Source organism: Balaenoptera acutorostrata, chromosome 7, assembly GCF_949987535.1.
Source record: "Balaenoptera acutorostrata chromosome 7, mBalAcu1.1, whole genome shotgun sequence".
Classification (NCBI taxonomy): domain Eukaryota; kingdom Metazoa; phylum Chordata; class Mammalia; order Artiodactyla; family Balaenopteridae; genus Balaenoptera; species Balaenoptera acutorostrata.
This window is the reverse complement of record NC_080070.1, coordinates 45,131,610-45,155,773: the sequence shown is the minus strand read 5'-3', so window position 1 is coordinate 45,155,773 and position 24,164 is coordinate 45,131,610. Positions and strand designations below refer to the sequence as shown.

The 24,164-nt window shown below is 39.4% G+C and overlaps 1 protein-coding gene across 6 annotated transcripts in view; it reads left to right on the top strand.

The window, feature by feature from the left end:
- Positions 1–24,164, top strand: part of BBS9 (Bardet-Biedl syndrome 9) — a 465,641-nt gene that overhangs the window by 383,601 nt on the left and 57,876 nt on the right. For all 6 annotated transcript variants that reach the window (XM_057549919.1, XM_028164767.2, XM_028164765.2 and 3 more), the window contains one exon: positions 17,307–17,529. In XM_057549919.1, the coding sequence (XP_057405902.1) occupies positions 17,307–17,529 (223 nt within the window). The remainder of the gene's footprint in view (positions 1–17,306; positions 17,530–24,164) is intronic.

Here is a 24,164-nt window from a genome sequence, read left to right as displayed (position 1 = left end):
TGTGGGCAACATTTTCAGAAGAGACTCTCAGTCCAAGGTCAGATGTCCCCACAGTATTGAGAGGTAAGAGAAAGTGCTCAGAAGATGTTCTATTTACGGTTCAAACAGCACTGCATAATGGTTTGTTGTATTGTTATTTAGATGGCATGTGTCACAAGACAGGCTAAATACCATAGTCAACTCTGGAATATTTTCTTCTTAATAGCCTCGGTTTCACAAAGCAAAAATGTTTAGAATTCATTATTGCTAATGAAAGGTAGTGTTCTTCACACTATATTATCAGTATTAAAAAAAATACCATCCCATTTGGAACAGAATTCATCAGTGTTTTCTTTGATCTGTCTCTTTAGTAACACTTTTCCATTTTTGCCACTTCTCAATACTTTTGGAGGGCAAATAAATGCTGGTGTTGCTGACTATTATATGTGATTTTTTAAGTTGCTGAAAGTTATATATACCAAATGTGTTTTTGTAGGGATACTCCCTATCACTTTAAGAAAAACGTTAAATGTTTTATTTGGCGTCTCCAAAAAGAGGTCATAAACATAGTTCTATCGGTGGATTTGATAATATAGTATTATCCCTATTGTCTTCCTGTGATGCTGGAGAAGTTTTACCTAAAATAATGTTCTCTCAGAGTACCTGTTAGGGAAACTCTAAAATGAATTTTCTTACTTTTCTGAGGATATTTCAGAGTATTTGGATCCTCAATGCAGAATTTAAATACGCCTCTACTGACCCTCTATCCACTTGAAGCTCTATGGAAAATACAGTCTCCTTAGACTTACCTAAGTGAGTCTACTTAGGTCAGTGTGTTACTGGTTTGAGCCTGAGAGAGTATTTAATTGTGATATTACACACATCTCCCCCTCATTATGCTGTATAGAAGCCAAAAGCTGCAAAACTACACATACCTCGGGATTGGCCTAAGAGGAAAAATCTTTTATCCAGTTCATTTATTATCCAATTTTTCATTCAGTGAATATTTATTGAGCACCTGCTATGTTTCAGGCAGTGTTCTAGGCACTTAGCATACCTCAATAAACCGAATAGACTTGGTACCCATCCTTTGGGGATTTACTTCAACATTACAAGCAAACATATTCTAGTCATATTCAGTTGTAAACATATTGGCTATCTAATATGGTAGCCACTTGTCACATGTAGCTATTTAAATTGATATTTAAGTAAATTAAAATGAGATAAAATTAAAATTTCAGTTTCTCAGCCACACTAGCTGTATTTCAACTGCTCAATAGCCGCATGTGCTGAGTGGCTACCACATTGGACAGTATAGATACAGAATATTCCATCATTGCAGAAGTTTCTGTTGCATAACACTATCAGTCATTAAGAGGGAAAGGGTTTTTTCAGTTGAGTTAATAACTTAAGCACATTTTAACAAATTAGTGAAAGCAGGGTAGGATACTGACATTAAATGATGCCATGGTGTTTGCACTAGCAGCCCTTACTTCTGGTATTCTGGGATCAGCCTGGTCATTTTCACAATAACCATATATTCTCCCAGGAACAAGAAACTTCTCTAGGGAGATGTGTGCATCTGCATAAAGGAGAGGCAAGAATCTGGCACAGGGGCTGCTACTCCCCCTTCATATGGCCTTGGTAGACGTTATAATCATCATAGATTCTTTCCTGTTGAGCTGACACCATGGCCTCAGAATCCTTTTGAATACAGCACTCTAGGTAGTTACTGTCCCTTGGAGTTGGTACGTGGATGAATCCTTTTTGCCCTTCCTAATCTCTATACAGATCTGCTTCTTATTTTCCTAGTAAACAGCTTAGATGACTAAGATTCTGTACGATGAAGTTCCGCAGATGGCAGGAAAATAAGGAGAAGCAGTGCTGGTATTTCCAAATGGCTGTCTCAAACTTCTTCTGCTCTAAATGTTCATGTGTTCCACCTGATTCCAGAGGAATCTCTAAAGAAAAGAGCAACAGTGCACTGGTTTGGGGACCTGATTACATACAATCGTAGAGTTGGAAGGAATATTGGCACGTTGCATAGCATCTTGCCTTTTTCTTTTCTTTCAAGTGCATTGAATATCTTTAGTAGCTGTTATCTGCTATTTGAAAAAAGAAAAGCTTTATTGTGTCCTGTAGGGGTTTAATAGTTACCTTCCCTAGTACTGAACTTTAAAATCCCCTGGGAAAGTTAAGATGGAAATTTACATCAGTGGGGGAAGGAGATTTGGACCTTCAGCCTTACTTTTTGATTGATTATTCCTTTTACAAACTGATATGGAAAGAGAAACTTATTTTTAACATTTTCAACATGGTTCATGTGAGAAAACAGATGTTTATAATAGGAAATCCTATTGTGTGGAGGGACTTATCAAGACTCACTTACAAGGCTTAAAGACTTCTACGTCACAGGTCAGATTTGATGCAAGGGCCATTGTGCTGCCTGTCTGGATTGAGTGATGACTGAGATGGCTAATCATTACTATTATTAATGACCTTTTCTTAAAAGGCAAACAAAAGGAGGAAGTCTGGTGTCAGTATCAAGCCTGCCTTTATGACTGCTAAAGTATCATCGCAATTATAACTGTCTATGGGAACATAGTGCAGAAAGTAAATAGTTTGGTAATTCCCATGATCTTAGCCAGCAAGATAAACATGAAAGAATTAGTTTTATGTTCATAATGACCACATACTCTGTGTTGTTGCTAGTTAGGTGCAACTGGTGTTATGTAATGTAATACTTGACTAGAGTTGAATATAATGTATCTCAGAGTTTTTCTGATGACCTGCTTGCAGTTTTAAAAATTGAAATAGTTGAAATACATCAGAATAGGAGCCAAGTAGAATACATTTACAGGTGGTGACGTGTAATTTTTTAATCTTTCCTTATGTATATCAAATATGAAACAGCGCTTTAACGGACACATTTAGTATTATTCATGCATTTAAGAATAAAGAGACTAAGTAAATGAACAAAGAATTGATTATTTGAAGCTCCACTCTCACTGTATGTGAGATCCTTTGTGAAATAAGGTGTGATTTAATTATAAATAAGTAAAATAAGTAAAAATCATGCTACCACAGTGAGGAAAATAATGATCATCGCCATCCTTATAATGCTTACCAATTTGATTCCTGGCTGGAAGTGTATTTACTTAGTTCAATTTCCTTAAAATACCTTTACTGTGCCTAATTTGAGTCTACTAATTACAAAGAGATGATTTTGCCATTTCTGGGACGTTGCATTCTTTTACAAATGTACACCTGGAAATTGGTGACTCTTTCCTCTAAAACCGGTGCTCCCTCTTCGCTGTAACCACATGCAGAGCTGCACCTCCAGGTTTAGTCAGCCACCCTAGCCGGTGGTTGTTCATTTGGAAATGTTTCTGGGAACCCCCCTTGGCTTGCGTCCTTGTTATTCTACCTGGCTTTCTGTGGTGGCATTTGAAGTAGCCTTTCTACCCATGTTTTTGCCTTTCTACCCACGTTTTGCCCTGCACATCTCTGCAAGACTCAGCCCACTGCTCTCCTGTCACACATCTGCTTACATACTTTCCATGGCTCTCTTTGCCCCTGGTCGAGTTTGGATTCCAGTGCCAGGCATTCAGGACTTTCAGTCACTTGGCTCCACTATATCTTCTTTCTGAAACTCCTTTTCTGCGACTTCCCAGCTTCCCCACTTTGTTCTGGGAAAGCTGACTTTCCATGGATACACAACTTCTTTCCATCAAGCAGGGCTAATAGAGCTTTTTTCCCCTCACCTAAAATAGTGTCCTCTCTTTACCCTTCTATCTACCCTCTTTAAGAGGCAGATCAATTTTCATTTCCTCCCTATTTATTCTGGCTTTCATTCTCTTGTGAATTTCACTTGGGGGTATGACATAATTTAGCTCTCATTTTATACTCTAAAATTGTCTATGTGCTTGTCTTGTATTCTAATTTAAGGACAGATTCTTTCATATCCCCACAGAATTAAAGCTTAAATTAAGCATATAGTCGGATATAAGATCCGTGGATTGCTTGATACCCCATTTACTTTCATAATGTTTCACACAATTACAGACTGTCCTCCAACAACTGTGTAGCTTTTTAAAAGTCATTTTTAAAAAAGGAAGCAATCTATTTCCATTTTGAATTACTCCTTTTTTTTTTGCAAGCAACCTCAAATTTTGGGGGCATTCTATAAGAGAAAACTTGATCTTTCCTGTACAGATGGTAAAAGATATAGGTAAACTGATAGCCAGACCATCACACATAAATATTTATACATATATTCATTCACATATCCTGTAATTCAAATCAGTTAACATAAAAATTTTCAGTCTTACCAGTGATGAATATATGCAAGTGTAAACAGCTATTAGGTACACTTCACCTTTATTGATTCAGTCAAATTTGGTAATAAATACTACTAACAGACATGTAGTGAAATAGACACACCCAGCTATTTCTGATATAGTCTTTCCAGAGAGTCCTCTAGGAAAATGTGGGTCATAAAACTAATCCAACACTTGGGCACCAGTAATCTAAGTTAATGCACTGAAAGTAGTAAACTAAAATCCATTTGGTACCATAATGTTTATATTTATAATTATGAAATACCACAAGCAACCTAAATGCTAATAGTTGGAAAATACAAATGGTGGTATATCAGTTGAATAGAATATTATGTCAGACCGGGGTTCACATCCCTTTTAGAGCAAATACTTAACTAGCTGGGCATCCTTAGGCAAATTACAGAACTCTTTAAGCATTGGTTTCCTTATCTGTACATTGGTGAACGAGACCAGACCCCAAGGACTGGTTCTGCTTCGAAGAGAGTTGAGAGTGGCCATCCAGCTTTGATTTTACCTTACCTTCGCTTTATATTCCTACTGAACCAGTAAATAAATGGTACAGAGGAAGAACATGACATAAAGAAAGTGAGTGAACTTGGCTCCCCAATGCCTTTCTCATGAAGACATGCCCAGAGTTTGTTGGAAAACACAGTTCGTGCCGAGTGAGGAATCTGCCAGTTCAGAGGTGCTCAGAGCCAGAAACTCACTGCCCTTCACACAGTTAGGTCGGGAGAAACGCCATGTCAGGATCTGAGGAGCTGTACACATGGAATTTCTCTTTACATTTCAGGTATATCCTTTCCTCTACTATGTATTTTTTTTTTTTTTTTTTTTTTACCACGTAATCTGGCTTTCCTTAGGTTTGGCTATGGTCTACTATTCATGATTTAGTGAAACACAATAAATATTGAATAAAAATAAAAATATGTATAAAATAAGGTTTTTCTTCTTCAATAATACTTATCCAAATTCTATTTCCTACACAAAGTAAGAAAGTTACATTGCTCCTTTGGTCTCAGTGAACTAGACCGTATACTGAGCCTCCTTTGGGTGTCTTCACCATCATTTTTAGATTCAGGGTTTTGATGTTTAGTTATCTATGTCAACTGGAAGACCAGAATACCACTACTACCACTACCACTACCACTACCACCACCACCACCACTACTACTACTACTACTACTGCTAGTACTACTACTACTACTACTACTACTACTGCTATTATTAATACTAGCACAGAAGTGCTAAACCTTATTTTAAAACAATATTACTCGTGTGAACTCATTTGGAAACTACTTGTCAAAGATGTGCAGATGTTAAGGACACCTTTTATAAACCTCTTAAGGTTCGTAGGAGGACTAATTGAGGAAATGTACATAAAGTGCTAAACGTGGTGCTGGGCATATACAGTCTCCAAGAATTACTAGCTCTTGTTACTACTATTTCAATAATGGAATGCCATCCATTGTAAGTGACAGCATTATTTTATGGACCACTTAGAAAAAAAAAACAAACACTGCCAATTAAACTATGACATAGTGTTCTTTATCACTTAAAATTTTAGATAATTATTGAAAGAGATTTTAGACTTATTTAGACATACATTTGATCACATCTTACTCTTGAGCCTCAGTTAGAGGAAAGCAGCATAAGTTGGTTAAGGTATTCCTGAAACGTCTTCACATTCAAAGTTTGATTCTCTTAAGTCACCTTTCAACTACAGGTGATCCCTAGCCGTGTTTTTCCACACAGCATTGTCCTGTGTGCCGTGAAGAGCATTTTGACGCAACCTTAAGAGTGTGCCACTGGTGCCTTCATGACTTTTTTCTGAGTCCCTAATATCCATTCTAAAAATTTTCCATTTTGACTAAGCTCAAAGCTTCGTTTTTTTCCTTCAGCTGAATCATATATTGGTGCAAGAAGCTTCTATCCATAGTTAGCAAGAAATTTTAGGCAAATTGATGTTTACTGCTTTAACAATAGTCCTGTGTGATACATTAATTAATCAAACCACATCTATCCCAGAGACTTGGCAATTTCTCTTACTTCAGTTGTATTGTTTGACAGAGGATAGTAATCTGTGTGCATGTAGCTCAGTAACAAAACCTAATACATTTCTCCTACCTGTATCTTCTTGTTTTACATCCTGGAAGGCACTTCGCTTTTGCTTTGCAAGAACATATGGAATTGCTGTCATTCTTCTGTCATGAATATTTGCTTCACTAATTTCAAATTTATACTTCCAACTGTTCTATTCCCATGCCTTTCCGTGCACACAACTTTTTTGTTCAATGATGAGTCATAGTATAATTTTGATATTTTAAATGATAATCAGTTTGACAGGAAAGTATGGCCATTGCACATCCATCAACTGAAGTGACAAAATATGAACAGCTAAGATAAAGACTGCGCATACACAGGCACTGACAGCAATAGCATGACTGGTGCCTGGAAGCCAGCGGTTGTCAGACGCCGCCGAAATTGACACAATCTATTTCAGAGATGTTAAAATGTGAAAAAATTGCTCTGGAATTGATGGAACATAATTGTAGGCACAGAGTAAAAGATTTTAATTACAGTCATTTTTTATTAACAGGAAATTTGTGAGTGGTTTGAATCGGGGACAGGAAGTTATAGGAAAGGGCAATGCCTTGGTGTTCCATCTTGGAGCAGGCGTCCTTAACCAGAAGCAGATTTCATATAAGTAGGAAAGATCTTACAGTTGTTGCGTTTTGAAGAGAAAGCTGCAAATAAACTGTGAGAAGTAATGAAGGTTGCTATCACTCCTAATTTGGCAGATTGCATAACATGATTATGAAATCTAAGCTTTGATTTCACTGATATGTCATTTATGAGGACTGCAGGAACACAGGTCTTCTCTCCCACCACAGTGAATGAGACGATGCGGATGAAATCACTGATATTGTGAGCAGGAATATGCTTCACTTTCTGCATTTAAAGTGGTGAAACTTGCCAGTTTCCTATGAAATCTAATTTCTGTGGTTTAATGGCAGTGATCAGTTGCAGTGGTTAGTTGTTTTCTAACCCATGGGCTGTAAATTCAAAGTCATAAACATCTCTATATAATTTTTAGCAATCTCAGAACCACATCCAATAAACTTCACTAATTAGAAGACATCCCTGTTTTGTAGAGAAATAAGGAGAGAAATTAAATACACACACACACATACACATTCATACACAGAAGATATAGGCCTGCCTCCCCCAATTCAAAGAAATGTAAGAAAACTAACTTATTGAGCGTTATTAAGTACTACGCATTGGCCAAGGACTCTGCATACATTACCCCATTTAATCCTCACTCTGTGCTGGATGCTGTTTGTGCTTCACCCATGTCTCTCCACCTCCTGCCATTCCTGAAAGCTTCTACATGCTGGACACCTGCCGTTTTGCTGCCTGAGGATTCTTCCTGTTTGGCAGAGGCTGTGCAGCCACATGTTTGATCAATGACTGACAGGGGTTGGTAGATTAATACCCCAGCTCCCTCATCCCTCCAGTTGGCAAAGTCCAAGGTACACTACACACCACCTCCCAGAGTAGTCCAGCAGGATTGCACCAGTTACCTACAGCGGTAACTGATCACAGCCCAGCAGTTTATTGTCTTCTCCCCCTTCCCCCTCTCACTTACTCACTTCCCACCAGCACCTCTTGGATCAGCTGTCAGATAAACTGCTTGCATCCACATCCTTGCTTCACAACTATTACTTACAATTTACAAATGAGGAAATATTCCCAAGGTCATATAGCTAGAAAATAGCAGAGGCGAGATTTGAACCCAAGCTAAGGAACTTCACAAAAATGAGAAACCTGACTCAGTGGGGGAACTTTTGACAAGGTGATCATACTGAAGTTTTATTCTTCTCCAATATGACTACTTTAACAAGGATAAGTATAATTTATATTGTGTATTATGTGTACCCATGCTGGATTCTATATTAGAAAATGCTAACAAATTTAATCTACTTGTTTGCTTCACATAACACTAAAAAGAACTCAAACTATATAATTGATTTTTTCACAAAGTTGACGGGAAGGTACCTCATTATGTAGACAATTACTATTTAACTTTGAGATTTGTGCTGCTGTATTGCTGTTATCTTAGCTTGATTGCTGTGAAAAATGACATGAACATTGAATGGTGTACAGTCAGTCACTTCAGATCCCATTTTCTATATTTTTTTCATCGGACTTGAATTCTATTTGAAAGAAGATAGAAATAGAAATCTAGTATTTAGACCTTCCTATAGCTGTTTCAGATCCACCGGTGGCTTTGACCAAGAAAGAAGTAGGTAGGCGAATCTTAAAATAGTGAAGCTTCTGGGTGGTCCTAAAAAATACAAACTAATTAAAAGGAAGAGAGAGACACAGAAAGAAAGGGATCCTAAAGAAAAGTGCTTTACACTTAAATCAGTGGTTTCATGTGTATTGGGACATTTTTTCTTGAATTTGGTTATTTCCTATTCTTTGAGATTTTTAAGAACACAGCGTTGTTAGGGAGGAGTTGATGCCTTCAGTTTATTTACATGGCTCTTCTCTTGTCCTAGCTTCAGTAAGATTTTCCCCAGACTCTGTCAGATATATGGGTATTTGGGGAGTCTGTGACCCCATGAATCTTTTGATTCCATAATAAGAATGGGCTCTCCAAGTATTCTCAGTAATGAGTCCTTGAAATGAGCACGTAACTCAGACTCATCAGAGTCAAGTCTGACCATTGTTATGTTTTCAGGGGATGTGGTGTCCCAAGGCCATTCCTAGATGTTAGTGACAGTAGTCTATGCAGGTGCTAAAAGCTTTGACCCATCCAAACTGGCACAAATCATAGTGCTTTTTGATTATGCAGTAAAATCTTATTTAATTGTATACAGATTATTCACTTGGATGAAGAAGCTGATTTGAATTTTGATTCCATGAATATGTTAATTGTGACCATAAATTTTCTGGGGGAAGACCTCATATGATATTTTCTGCCTAAGGTGATCTGATGAAAATAGATTGAAAGGCACACATGATGAAATGGGAAAAAAGTGGTCTGTAGTTTAGTGACCAAGAGCATGGAATTTAGAGCCATACAGTCCTGAATCCCATTACAGCTCTTACTTTTAATAACTGTGTCATTTGTGGTAAAATACTTTGCATCTAGCACCTTAGTTGGAAGTTACAATACCAATTTAACAAGATAATTATTTACAAATAATATTTGTAAATTTCTTAGCATACTTTCTAGTACATAAGAGGTCCTAAATAGTTTTTGCTCTTGTTGTTATTTCTAGTGTCATTATTATTCACAAGAACCAGCCCCCGAAAGATCAACTTTTAGAGACAACTCCCAGAAGTAAGAATAATAGCATGGAATTAAGTAACTACAATTGCTAAATATGTCTCATTAAATCTAAAAGCACCTGGCAAAGGAAATTATTTTTCTGATTTTTAACTGATGAGGAAACTGAGACCCAGAGACCTAAAATAATTTTCCCAGAGACATACAGCTTATAAGGAAAGGTGCCACATTTTAGCCTAGGTCTTCCGACTTCTAACCCAGTGCCCTTCTCATGACCCGTGCTGCCTCTTACATGGAAATACATAAGCAAGCATAAGTCATAGCCTGAGATGGTGAATAAGTGAAGGACCAACGCTGCATGTTAGGCCAGGTAACTAATGACCTCAGGGGAAAAAGCAGCCACAAATTCAGGACTCGCTTTCCTGGGCTTCCCTTGTCCCCTGGATCTTGACCTGGTAACTACTATCTTGTTAGCTTTTCTATAACTTCAAAGAAGTGATTTTTGTATATGTTTTTTCTAGTTATTCTCAGTGAGATAATTGGTCCAAATGATCTAATCTACCATCACCAGAAGCAGGTTTCCCTTGGAATATTCATTATCAATTTTATTTTCCAGTCTTAATATTTTTGTAAGTTGTTTCTGAATAGTGCATGTGACTGGAAGCTTTTGCCTGAAGCAGACTTTAATGCTTAGTCAAAATGGTTGGCTAGGGACTTCCCTTGTGGCGCAGTGGTTAAGAATCCGCCTGCCAGTACAGGGGACACACGTTTGAGCCCTGACCCGGGAAGATCCCACATGCCATGGAGCAATAAGCCCGTGCGCCACAACTACTGAGCCTGCACTCTAGAGCCCACGAGCCACAACTACTGAAGCCCGTGTGCCTAGAGCCCATGCTCTGCAACAAAGAGAAGCCACCTCAATAGAAGCCCGTGCACTGCAATGAAGAGTAGCCCCCGCTCGCCACAACTAGAGGAAGCCCGCTCACAGCAACGAAGACCCAACGCAGCCAAAAATAAATAAATTTATTTTTAAAAAAATGATTGGCTAGGTGGGACATCATTAATGTTTTGTTTTGTTTTAAAATTGAATACGGCTATCCAGGATCAGGTTTCATGATAATTCAGGTAATCTACTTGTGTTCCTTCCTCTGTCTAAATCTTTGGGGTCAGAATGGGAGTACAGGTCAAATGCAAATTTCTTAGCAAAACATAACTTAAAAAAAAGTATCAGAGTAGGTTGATTGGAAGCAACCTTATGTTTTCTGCTTGTACTAAACTCCATGATGATTGCTTAGCTTCTGTTTCTCAAAAAGGTTTTAGATTTTCATCCAATAGGAAGCAATGTGCTTTATTTGTCACAATGCTGTGTTGATAAGGCTGGCACCCTGTTCTACTTCTGGTTAAAATCTGAATGAGATTTTTACAGCTTTTGAATCCTGACAACACTGAAGTCCAATAAATCACTTCAGTTTAAGATTAAAAGATGATGATATTGGGGAGTGCTTCATTTTATTAGTGATGGGTTGAAAAAGTTTAAGCTGATTTTTTTCAATGTTTTATTTTATAAAAACCACTGAACATAATTTTAAACTCATTAAGATGCCACGTAGGCCATACAGCTTGGTTTCATTTTTAAATTTTATTTTATTTTGTTTCAGGTTCAAAGAGTTGTTTTACTCTTCAAAGGTAAATAGCTCAACATTTCAAGCCCTCCTTTGCATGAAGGAAGATTCACTGAGTAAAATCTAGTCTTTAGAAATAATCTGAACCTAGATAAATCCGGAAAAATTCTTATATCTTCCAAAATATATAATTTACAACTAAAGAAATAAGTTTTGGGCTTCCCTGGTGGCGCAGTGGTTGAGAGTCTGCCTGCTGATGCGGGAGACACGGGTTCGAGCCCTGGTCTGGGAGGATCCCACATGCCGCGGAGCGGCTGGGCCCGTGAGCCACGGCTGCTGAGCCTGCGCGTCTGGAGCCTGTGCCCCGCGACGGGAGGGGCCGCGATGGTGAGAGGCCCGCGCACCGCGATGAAGAGCGGTCCCCGCACCGCGATGAAGAGTGGCCCCCACTTGCCGCAACTGGAGAAAGCCCTCGCACGAACCAAAGACCCAGCACAGCCAAAAATAAATAAATAAATAAATAAATAAATAAATTAAAAAAAAAAAAAAAGAAATAAGTTTTATTTGTACCTAGGTTTACAGTGACCCTTCATTTGATTATTTTTCCTTATCTTGGCTAATTATAATATGATACAATGCAAAGTAGTAGTAATCATAAGATCAGTCATAAATACCAAAGACTTTTAATTGTGAATCCTTTACATCTATTCAAGAGGAAATTTATTTCTCTTTAATACAACGTTTTTTTTCAAATAAACGAATACAATGTAAAGGTCATTTTACCTTCAAATGTATAATGTAAGACGGGCCATTTCTGAGAGTCTTCTCTCCTCAACTGAAACATGGGATGTGGGTACACAATCTCCATTTGTTCCTTTACACAGATTTCTTTTTTTTTTTTTTTTTAACCTTTCCTCTCTCCCTTAGAGTTAACTGTGTGTACATTTGGTAACAAATGCTACCATGGCATTGTGTGGTTTTTCCCTATACTACTATAGTTGCGGATGTGGTAGTGTTTCTATTATAAACATAAGTTTGCAGAAGTTTATAATTTTTTAATAAATTTATTATATTATTTATTTAATTATTTTTGGCTGTGTTGGATCTTCGTTTCTGTGCGAGGGCTTTCTCTAGTTGCGGCGAGCGGGGACCACTCTTCATCGCAGTGCGCGGGCCTCTCACTATCGTGGCCTCTCTTGTTGCGGAGCACAGGCTCCAGACGCGCAGGCTCAGTAGTTGTGGCTCACGGGCCCAGTCGCTCCGCGGCATGTGGGATCTTCCCAGACCAGGGCTCGAACCCGTGTCCCCTGCACTGGCAGGCAGATTCTCAACCACTGCGCCACCAGGGAAGCCCCAGAAGTTTATAATTTGTTTGAATAAAAGTTTAAAGATATTACTCTTCACATTGGATTCCAATTGTGTATTTGTATTTGCTGATTTAAAAAAAAAGTAGGATTGCATATACATGCTTATGCCATAGTATCGTCTGCTTAAGATTTGAGTGCCTTACCATTCATGTAAAATTGGCATGGCAAATAGTGTTATTCCTGTTTTATGGAGACCTTAGATATACCCTGCAGAGATTAAGTGATTTATCTAAGGTCATACAGGGAAGAGGCTGTTGAGGTGAATGAGGTTAAGTCAAAATCCAGAAGCCTTGGGGCAGTTATCTTCAACTCGGCTGTTTTAATTTGCAGGTGGCACGAGAATACTCTTTTAGTTTATTTTTTTCTTTGGTTACTTTGATTGATACCCTAGGAAATTAACTTGACAAACTTGGTCAAACTTTCTGCGTCTTACCGTTTCTGAAAAGCCACTTGCTTATACTGGTTTTTGGGCACAATGACCAGTGGAGACAAGCAGGGCATGTAGAGCAGGGAAGTCAGAAACTCAGCCATGGCTGTGTGGTCTCTGGATAGCAAAAAGCACAGCTCGGTTGACTTCAGGCAGGAGAAGGAACAGGCTAGCAGAGGCTGAGGACTTGAATTTGAAAAGCTTCCTCCTAGAAATGGGGCATCACACTGGTACAGAGAGGCATCTGGGACCAGCATGGCATATAGGAGCCTCCACACAGGCAGGTGAAACATGAAAAGCCATGTTGGGGAACGCACACAGCAGGCGACTTGGCACTGAAGTCAGGCAGCAGGGCTACAGCCTTAGGTCTAGTTTCTTGGAAGGGATTTGACAGGAGCAAGGCAGCCCAGTCCTTTAAGGAGTGACCCTTTAAGCAGGCTCCCAACGTAGGGGCGCAGGTAGAAGGACTAAGACAAAAGTTAAGTTACCACATGGGGTAGAGCCTAGACCTTGGGAACAAAGCAAAACCCCAGTCGTCAATACTAGACTAGATATAGTAAGCACAAAAAAGCCCAGTAAATAAATTAATTTCTAGTACTGACAAGGGCCATGAAGAAGATAAAACAGAGTAACATGTACATCTAAATTTATTTATGGATTTAGTCACACATTTATAGCTGTAACTTCACACCTACTGTTGTTTTCTAAAAGCCATACATGGGTTAACTGGGACTTTAAGAGTTAGGCTATGGATTTGAGAACTAAAGTCATTTCAACTATCACCAAAGAGCACTTGCTTAGTAGTTTCTTCCCTTCCAGATGTTTTGTAGCACCATTTTACCAAAATTAAGATTTTCTTTCACTCTTGCAATTAGGAGAGGTAATTGATGTTCAAATGATAAACATCAACTGATGTTCAATTATTAGTACAATTGGTGTTCAACTTTAAAGGATAAAGGTCAGGTATGTGCATGTGGGGTGTGTGTGTGTGTGTGTGTGTGTGTGTGTGTGTGTGTGTTTAGATATTAAAACTGAATATTGGACTTATCGATTTAAGGGCTGTAAATAAAGGTAATGGATTCAAACACCAAAAAGGTGGTTAAAATAGCTTATCTTTAATGTACTTCTCATACTTGAGATTCTAGATTTCCACATAGTTTTGTTTCACATTTTATCAGGTAAGTATGCTACATGGTTGATCAGTGGATTATCACATTGCATTTTTAAGGCTCTTCTTTTGTCTCATAAACATTCCTTTTTATTATCATATTTGAGTTTATGTAGCAATTCAGGCCCTCCAGATAATAACCCTGTATTTCAGTAACAATATTTTTGAAGTATTGGCATCATGCCTCATTATATTAAAGAAATATCCATGCCAAATACCTAAACATGACATGGTTTTTGACTTGATCTGCAAGTTGGCAGTAGAAAAGGAAATTCTGTAGTACCTCTATATTAACCAAATGCCATATCTACTTAAATTATCTAATATGTTACTGTAACCTACTTATGAAAACAGTAGTTTGCTTAGATGAATAGTCTATAAAATAGTAGGAACTGTTTTAATGCTGAAATGACCACAGAGCACACAAATGCCAAATTATATACAAAGGATTTTTCCCTCTTATACTCCAGAGGTCATCATCAGTGCCTTCAAAAACAACTTGAAAATATGTCCTCTCCAATGACATTTGGGTTACTATTTTGTCTTAATTTACCTCTTCCCATTATTATTGAAATACAATTCAATTTTAAATATTTGTCTAGTTTAGATTTTGATATTTGTATGGAGATGTCTTTGTAGTAACCAGCGGTTTATTATTCTTTAGTGGTTTGGGATAGAGAGCTGTTCTTATAGCCTTTGACATCTCATTTAAAAATAATTAATTTGTTTCCTAATTTGCAATCTATAACGGGTCAATAGAGTAAAAAATCCTGATGTTGGCAATCAGTGGGAAGTTCTCTAGTGGATATATACAGAGTCTGCACTTTGCTCTAAAGAACCAGCTGCTTAAGCCTACAAGGAAGATGTGTGGTGAGTGTGGAAAAGGCCTGAGGCTTAATCATCTGTTTGCTCGTTGTGAATCAGGAGTGTGGTGCAGCTGCCAAGAGAGCAGAGGCAACCAGAGGCCAGGCTGGCAGTGAGAACTCCCAGTAAACGGGTGGCGGCTCTTTCCACCCTGCACTCCCATCCCCAGCCTGGTGTCTTGGGGTCAGTTTGGGGTTCTCTAGTTAGCTGTATAAATGTTTAAGTGTTTAAAATTGGAGCTCATTCAAAGACAAGTGGTCAGGATGGAGAGAAAACTTGAAACCATGTTTATATAAGGAAGAGCTGGAGGAACTGAGGATGTTTATTCTGGAGGAGAGGGTACAGAATTGCTGTCTTCACAGATATAAAGGGTTGTCATGTAGAAGAGAGGTTAGATTTATTCTCCATGGCGCTGGAGGATAGAATAAGGGCCAATGGGGCAAATTTTGGCTCAGTTTAGGAATAGCTTTCTGCTGTTTACATATGTCCCTGAAAGGAGTGAACTGCCCCCAAAAGTAGTAATTTTGGATCTTGGGGACAACCATACCTAGGCAGATGGTTGCTACTGTATTCCAGGGAACGTCCCATGAGACTGGACTAAAGATCTCCAAAGTCCTCCCAATGCTAAGGTCCTAGTTCACCATCTCTCCGTCCAGCAAACACATTTCTTGACCAAGCACAGTGCTAGGGGTGCGGAGACCTCCAGGCACTGGAGAAACCAGGCATGCAGACAGTGGCCACTGCACAGGGTGAGGAGTACAGTGATGGACGTGGGTGTGTGAGGTCTCAGAGTCCCGGAGAGGGCCCACGAATGCGATGCTTGGATGGCAGTGCCTGAGCTGAGTCGTAAGTAGTAGTTGGCCAGGTAACAAGTAGAGATAGGGCATTGCAGCAGGAGGGCCGAGCATGTGTAGAGGCCAGGGTGAGAGTGGGGGTGCAGATGGACAGGGAGAGAATAAAATGGAGCAGGAGCTGGAGCAGAAAGTGCTTTATATGCTAAACTGAGCATTTGGCTTTAGGAGTTGAAGTTTAGGAATAATGTAATCCGATTTGCATATATGAAAGGTGGCTCAACTGATAAGGTTGAGGATAGAGTGGTACCAACAGTGAAGTCACCCAGGGACTCCTCTCTGTGTCTCAGGTTTCTCACCCCTTATGTGAGGGGCTTGGACTATTCTGCAGTATTCTATGAGGATAGTCATTCAGTATCATCCTTTATAATTTCACTTTGATTGTCAAGCCTGTGGTGTTCTAGGTCTCACCAGCCTCTGGGTACAAATGCATTCACATTGGCAATAATACCCAGATTTCATTCACACTTCTCTATTTTGCTGCTTAAGACCTCCAGACCCCCCGAAAATCATATCCAGTTATCTCTGGGGCCCCCTGCGGATGTCCGATGGGAGAGCATAAGCTGACCCCTCCCGCTTCTCATTCTGTTGTTATCTGAACCCACCTGAGGGTGGTGCTTCCTCATGCCAATCCTCTGTGATGACACCGCGGTCCCTGCCCGCCATAGATATCCCTAGAATTACAGCTTGCAGGGTGCCAAGGTGACACTGCACTCCTCATGGTCTTCACTGCAGCCCAGCCACACTGTTCCCAGCAAATGGGGGTAAACGGCTCACTTCCTCACTTCGTGTCGCTTTTTTGTCACCTGGGCACGGGAGTGGGACTGGATAGGCTTGTGTCTCCCAAAATCCCTCTTGACAAAGCTCCTCTGGTTTTGGCCTGCAAACCCAAGGCTGTGGGACCAATAGCTGAGAGAGACATCAGGGTTTTCTCTCCATTCCGGTTTCCCCCAGTCTCCCCTTGTCCTGGCTGGTTCTCCTTCAGCAGCAGAATGAACTATAATCCTAGGGCTTCACTCTCTGGATCATCAAACGTACGTACACCTGAGATGATGATGATTATCGTGCCTGGCACAGGGCTAAAAGCTTCTCATATACCATCTCATTTAATCACCCCCACCCTTGGAGATACTACATATTATTAGTATCCTCATTTGTAGGTGAGGATGAGGCTAAGAGGAATTAAGTAATGTGCTCAAAGTCAAACAATTGACGGAGCTAGAATTTAAAACCAGACTGGTCTGGAATATTCCAGACACCAAGCTCTTAACAAGTCCCCAACACTGGGACATAAAAACACTCATAATCTTATAACGTGATTAACAGTAAAGTGCTTACTTTGCTCATTTGTCATCTATGCATAAATTCCAAATTGGCTTTTGCACCCAGGGCTGGGAAGAAACGGTGGATGCCGCTATTTCCCACCTTTTGAAGACCTGCCTATCGAAGAGTTCCAAGGAGCAGGCTTTGAACCTCAGCAGCCAGTTGAGCATACCCAAAGACACAAGCCGATTGAAGAAACATATCACCTTGCTGTGCGATCGATTAGCCAAAGGTGGACGTCTCTGCCTAAGTACTGACGCAGCGGCTCCGCAGACCATGGTCATGCCAGGTAAGAGCTCCATTCATACTCCCAAAACACAACTGTACTTTGGCCAAATTAAAGGAATGTGCCTGTGGTTGTACTTGGGGTTTACATTTCATATTAAAGTGATGATAGCCAAGAAAATTGCTTTCACGTTTCCCCTCAGATATCCCAGGGTAACCACTTGGATAAATATTCTTGGGGTATTTGCTTGCTAGACATTTCTAGAATGGTATGTCTTTTTTCTTCCCTCTGCTTTTAAATATATGATCCATTTTGTTTTGCTTCTAACCAATAAAAAGTGGATTAGAGAATAAAACTATTTTTAAGGAAAATTTTACTAAATGTGATCTCACGATACCGTATTTCATAAATGTAAATAGCATAATACAAGCAGCTAATATAGTCCAGATGAGTCCCATCCCTTCTGCTGTTTTCCTGGTTGTGGTCACCAGAATAGGGGGGAAGAGACAAAGAAAAAGACTGGAGCTCAGGAGACATGAGCAGGCTTCAGGGCTGAGCCCTCTATGTGCCAGGGGGAGAGAGATCCAGGTTTCCCAGACCTGGGCAGTCAGTGATGACCATGGGCATCCAAGTCAGCCCTTCCCACAGTCAGAGGGGCTGAGCCGTCAATAGCGCTGCATTCAGTCCTTTAGAGGCCGCAGCTCCCAAGTCCCGCTTAGCTCTACTTAGTGTCTCTCTTTATGGCAGCAGCAAGGAGCATAAGTAAATGAATTTATTAAATGCAGCAGCAGTAGCATCTATTTCCTCCTAAAGCAAGGACCATAGTATGGGAAGTGGTGTGGAGTTTTTCATCTTCCTCCTTACATGCACTTCGTACACTTACCGCCCGCCCCCCCATGCTGATGTTACTGCTCATATGACCTGGATATGTTTGTTAACTTTCCAGAGTCTAGTTTCTCCTTTCAAAGTGGGTATAATAATGCCTTCCTTGTTGCCAGGGCATTATATGTTTGTAAAGCACCTAGCACAATTCTTGGAACAGAGATACACTCAAAAAATTCAAACTATAATTATTACCATTGTACGGATGTATGCATAATTCACCTTATAGATTTGGGGTGGAGAGAATGGCTGGCTTGGGACCATGGGATTCTGTATTCTATGGTTTGAAATTTTTTTTGCCTTAATCATACACAGGCAGAACCTAACTTTCATTCCAAAATATTTCTAATATGGCATCTCAGAATAGAATTGCCTTCCTACATAGAAACAGTTCTAATAGTTTGTCTTAATTTAGGTCTTCTTCATCTTGCCCTTGTTAACGTCCTCCTAACTGGTCCTTGGGCCTCGATTCATCCATCTCTGTCCACTGTTAGGATGATTTTCCTAAGAAATAAATATGTAGGCTTAATGAGATAGTAAATGAAAAATGTTCACTATAATCAGCAATCAGTATGTGGCTCTCCCTCCTTTCTTGCCAATTGGAGAAACAAAGGAGGCTTGAGGGAGAAGGCCAAATACATAAAAGGGAAAGCTTAAAAAGAGATGGACTGACCCCCTGATTGGCTGGTGTGTTTGTCAGTGCAGGCCTCGGTAGCCCTGCATTCTCTTCCCCACGTCCTCGTTGGAACCTCTTTGGGAACAGCCACTAGGAGTCCAGTGGCATTGCTGTGAGCAAACACCTGGACACCTGGAGAGAAACGATGCTTCTTTAGTCACATTTATTGATTATAGAACTTTAGACATTTGTTTAAATAACTAGATTTGGAAGCAACCTCAGGGCTGTGTCCTTAGAAACCCTTGATGTAAAATTTCTGAATGTTTGGAAGGAAGAGGCAGAGGAAAGGAGGAAGAGAAGGAAGGGAGGGAGAAATGAAGGAAGGTGGAAAATGTGTTTGTTCACAAACCAGGAATCTGGAAGCCAGGTGTGTGCCTGTCACGCTAGTCTAGCCGAGTTCATCCCGTTGGAGAGATTGAGGCTGTGCGTATTTGTTGCGGTCATAATTGATTGCTTTTACTTAATGATGACCCACTTTTTGACTTTAGTTGAGTGACTCTCCCTCCCACCTGCCATATCCAATCATGATAGCGAGTTCTTAAAATTTGTTAAATCAGTGCTCTTCGTCATTACCATGCTCCATTATTGCCTATAATACCTTTCCTCCATAGAGCTCAGATTTTTCACATACTCATTTCTGTTCTTAACACGTTTTTGAGGTAGAAGAAACATGTAGAATTATTGCTGTTTTACAAATAGAAATGGAGTTAAGGAAAGCTAAATATCTTTCCCAGAGTTACGTGGTTACTGGAAGGGTTAGGTCTAGAATCCAAATCTTGTAGCCCACTGTGCTTCCCTCTAGACCACACAGACCACACGGTACAAATATATTTCTAGCCAGAGCCTCCTCCTGTGTGAGCTATTCTTGATCTGGCCTTGTTTTCACTTAAATTGGCCTAGGATTTTGGGAGGAAAAGGGCAGAAATTTCACACAGTCTCTTTTCTTTGCTATGAGGAATATAATAAGGATTTACCCTGTATTTGCTTTGTGCTTAATTTTTATTATCTCAATAGGTGACATGGTACCATTATTACAGAGATTATTTCTGCTTCAAACCAGTAGTTGTGAAATTTATGATGTTTAGCTATAGTAGTTGTTTCAGACTATGTGAAGGTAAAGTGGCATATTAGAAAGGAGTAGATTACTGAACACATAAGCATACAAGCATTTTTCACAGACATGATCTTTTTTTAATAGCTGGGCAGGAACTCAGAAATCATCTGGTTTACTTCCCTCTCTTAATGGCTGAGGTAACGAAGGCCCTAGGAAGATGAAGTGACTTAGTGGTTGATATTAAAAGGCAGGGGTGTCTGTAATTTTACCATGTTCCCTGTTAAATTGCAGATGACTCTCAGAATAAAAGACTCTTGGTCTTCTCTAGCCTCATGACTTTATGAACCCAGCACCTTGGATGTGCCCTTTCTTTGCTCCAGTAAAGGCCATCATGACAACATCCTCCCTGGTGTCCACAATTTGAAAATATTTCCCACTGGGAATTACCTTATGGACTTCTTTGCCTCACGTTTCTCCTGCTTGCCTTTATCAACCTTCAGTTTCTCTATCAGGATTTAGCCTAATCTTTATTGGGTATTCTTTTTATTACAGAACCATCAAACTTGTATTTTTCTTATGTGTACCTCTGTATTCACATCTTTCAGCCGGGGAATATTGCATTTTCATTAAATGTCTTTTTTCTAATCTCAGTGGTATGTATTCTGCCCTTAGAACAAGAGTTACAGAGGGCCACCAGGGTAGTGTTTAAAAAAAAAATCTGAATGTGCATGCCTTTAGTTGCCTAGCTGGCTTAATCATACCTGTTTGTTACTTGCTGCATCCCTGCAGGTGCTTGAGGCTGAGGTTTACCTTAGATTGCTAGATTGATTAAAGTATGGAAGGTTCGAGACTAATTGGTATCAGAAAAAGACTACCTGAAACTGGAACCAACATTTCATTGTTTTCATTAGGAAAACAAAAGATTTGTTTGAAAAAGAGTAAAATTAAAATTAACAGTAAGTTTATCATATATTTGCCAAAATTTATGTTATGCCTGCAATTTTGTGCCAATTCTTAGATACAGCAATGAAGGAATTGTGTGAGGTTTTTGTTTCTGCTTTGTTTCTGGTATGATGATGGACACTCAAATTTGGCCTAACTAGCACCTTCACAAAGAAGGTAATTTTTAGGAAAAAATATTCCAAGGCATTATCCATTTTCCTAGGGGTCTTTCTTTGATATGCAAACCATTTTCTTCAGAAACATCTATCATGTCATCATTCTAGTCAATTTTCTTCTCTTCATTGTTAACTGGACCAATTGCCAGATTTTCTTTTTTTTTTTTTTTTTTAAACATCTTTTTTGGAGTATAATTGCTCTACAATGGTGTGTTAGTTTCTGCTTTATAACAAAGTGAATCAGCCATATACATACACATATACCCCCATATCTCCTCCCTCTTGCGTCTCCCTCCCACCCTCCCTATCCCACCTCTCTAGGTGGTCACAAAGCACCGAGCTGATCTCCCTGTGCTATGTGGCTGCTTCCCACTAGCTATCTATTTTACATTTGGTAGTGTATATATGTCCATGCCACTCTCTCACTTCGTCCCAGCTTACCCTTCCCCCTCCCTGTGTCCTCAAGTCCATTCTCTACGTCTGCATCTTTCTTTATTCCTGTCCTCAGTTGCCAGACTTTCTCCGGGTACTGTCCTTGCATGTGATACAAGCGGTTCTCTAATAACACTTTAACTGCATTGCATCTTGCATCATTTGCAAGATTTGTAATTTCCCTCCGCAACCCATTTATGCTGTATTTGCAACAGTTTCCAACAGTTGGTGAGAGATGAACCAATACAAAAAGTTGATAGCAGATGGGGATTCCTCTAGTGTTAAATGTGGAAAGATACTGGAGTAGAGACTAATTTTATAAGTGGCCAATTAGTTTTTGAGTGAATATCTTTGTATTATGCTTTTGCTTTTTTATGATTACAATTGGGATAATTAGAACGTCTATAAGTAGGAGAATCCCCCCCTCCCCCAAATTATGTATGTAAGAATTTAGAAGGTGCTAGCCTGAATTCTGATCTCATGTGCTAATGTGGCATTTCAAAGCAATGGAGAGAGGACAAGGTGAATTAATTGAAAAATGTTGCTGGGAACAGGCCAACCATTTGGAGAAAAAATAGTTAGATTCCCTAACCCATTCTGTGTGCCACGATACATTTCAGATGGATAAGAGATATAAATGTAAAAAAAAAAGGAAACACAAAAACACAGAATGAAATAGAGGTAGATACATAGGTATGGAGGTACAGGATAGGTCTTTCTAAGTAAGTCAGCCAAGGCAGAAAGCAAAAGACAGAGCTTCAGTGATACACGTCTCACAATCTGGTCCAGAAGCATATAAACCGAGGTGTGTGTTAATGATAATTATCCTAGGTGCCACAGTTATAGGTGGTGTCTGAGTGTCCTCCTGCTATTTCTCTTCCATATAATGTGTACATTTTCCTACAAATAACGTATATAACTTTCGTAAAAAGAGACTGTGATAGAAAATGCCAACAATAAAATGACTATAATTGTATCAGAAATGGTGGTAAGGAAAAAACAAAGATTGGTTTCATAAATCAGGAAATTAATGACTTTTATGTTATTCACGGGCAATGACCTGTGTTTATGGGGCTTGTCTGTATTTCAGTTCTGATAAACAAACCCACGTACTTTGCAGGACTTTGTGCAGCTAGTTTATGGATTCTGCCTCCTTCCTACCTCTGCCTCTCCTCTCCAAAAGTAGGCCAAATCATGCAAGTTATTGATCTCTGAGCACTTTTTTAACCTTTTCCCAAGTGGCTTCATAATTGCTAAATTGGGTGAGCACTTTGCCTACAACCCCCTTGACTGCTCTGCAGCCTTTTTCAGTGAGACCATTTCCTTCTTAGAACGTTTTCATTCCTTGGCTTCTCTTTTACTGTTGGAAACTGTTCCTGGCCCCCTCAGGCTTGTCTTTTCCAGTCTGCTTTGTGCCTTCTTGTTCCTTTTTGTCTCTTGACTATTGGTGTTCCATCTTTATGGTCTCCTGGACAATCTGATCCAACTACCGCCTGAATTCCACATGCTTCTAAATTTGTACCTTTCTGTCTGGCGTCTTCCAGGTTTCACATGTCTCCATCAGTACCCCACAGTCCTCTCCAATTCCACATGCCTGAGTGAAACTCATCTCCTACGGTGCGCCTGATCTCAGTCGATGATATTACCCAACGCCCAGGCCAGTGTCCTCAGAAACAATCTTGAGTCTGTTTCCTTTCCTCTCCATGTTCAGTCAGTCACCAAAACCTGATGGTAGCACCTCCCAAATATATCTCTTTTCACTCTCCACATTGCCATTACATTACTAATGCTCTTATCTCCTATTCAGACTACTAAAATGACCTACCAATAGTCTTCTTGTATTAAAAATCCTCTTTTATTTTTAGTACTACCATCAAAAACAAACAACTTATGAATGTTCATATCAACATTATAATCAAAAAGTGGAAACAATCCAAATATTCCTCAAATGATGAATGGATAAATAAATATAGTATATCCATACAGTGGAATATTCTTTAGCAATAAAAAGAACTACAACATGGATGAACCTTGAAAACATTATGCCGAGTAAAAGAAGCCAGTCCAAAAGACCATATATTATATGATTCCATTCATATAAAATGTTCAGAATAGGCAAATTCATAGAGATAGAAAGTATATTAGTGGTTGCCTAGGCCTGTGGGTGAGGTGGGCATGGGGAAGTGCATAGTGATGGCTAATGGTATGGATTTTCCTTTCTTGTAGCTAAATCTGTATACATCCATAATGAATTTATACTTTTCCATGAATATGTGTTCCTTTGGAAAAATAGGGATCTGGGTATGTTACTTCTCTGCTTGAAAATATTCAACAGGTGTTACCTACCACATTAAATCAAAAGTTCTAAGCCTGAAATACAATGCTCCTTACTAAATAGACCCACATTATCCTTCTACCCTTATATTCTGTACTTTCTTCCTTAAAATCCTTTACTAATACTGAATTTCTCAGTATTTTCCATATACACAATGCTTTGTAAGCTTCTATACTTTTAAATAGTTTCTTTGACTTAGAG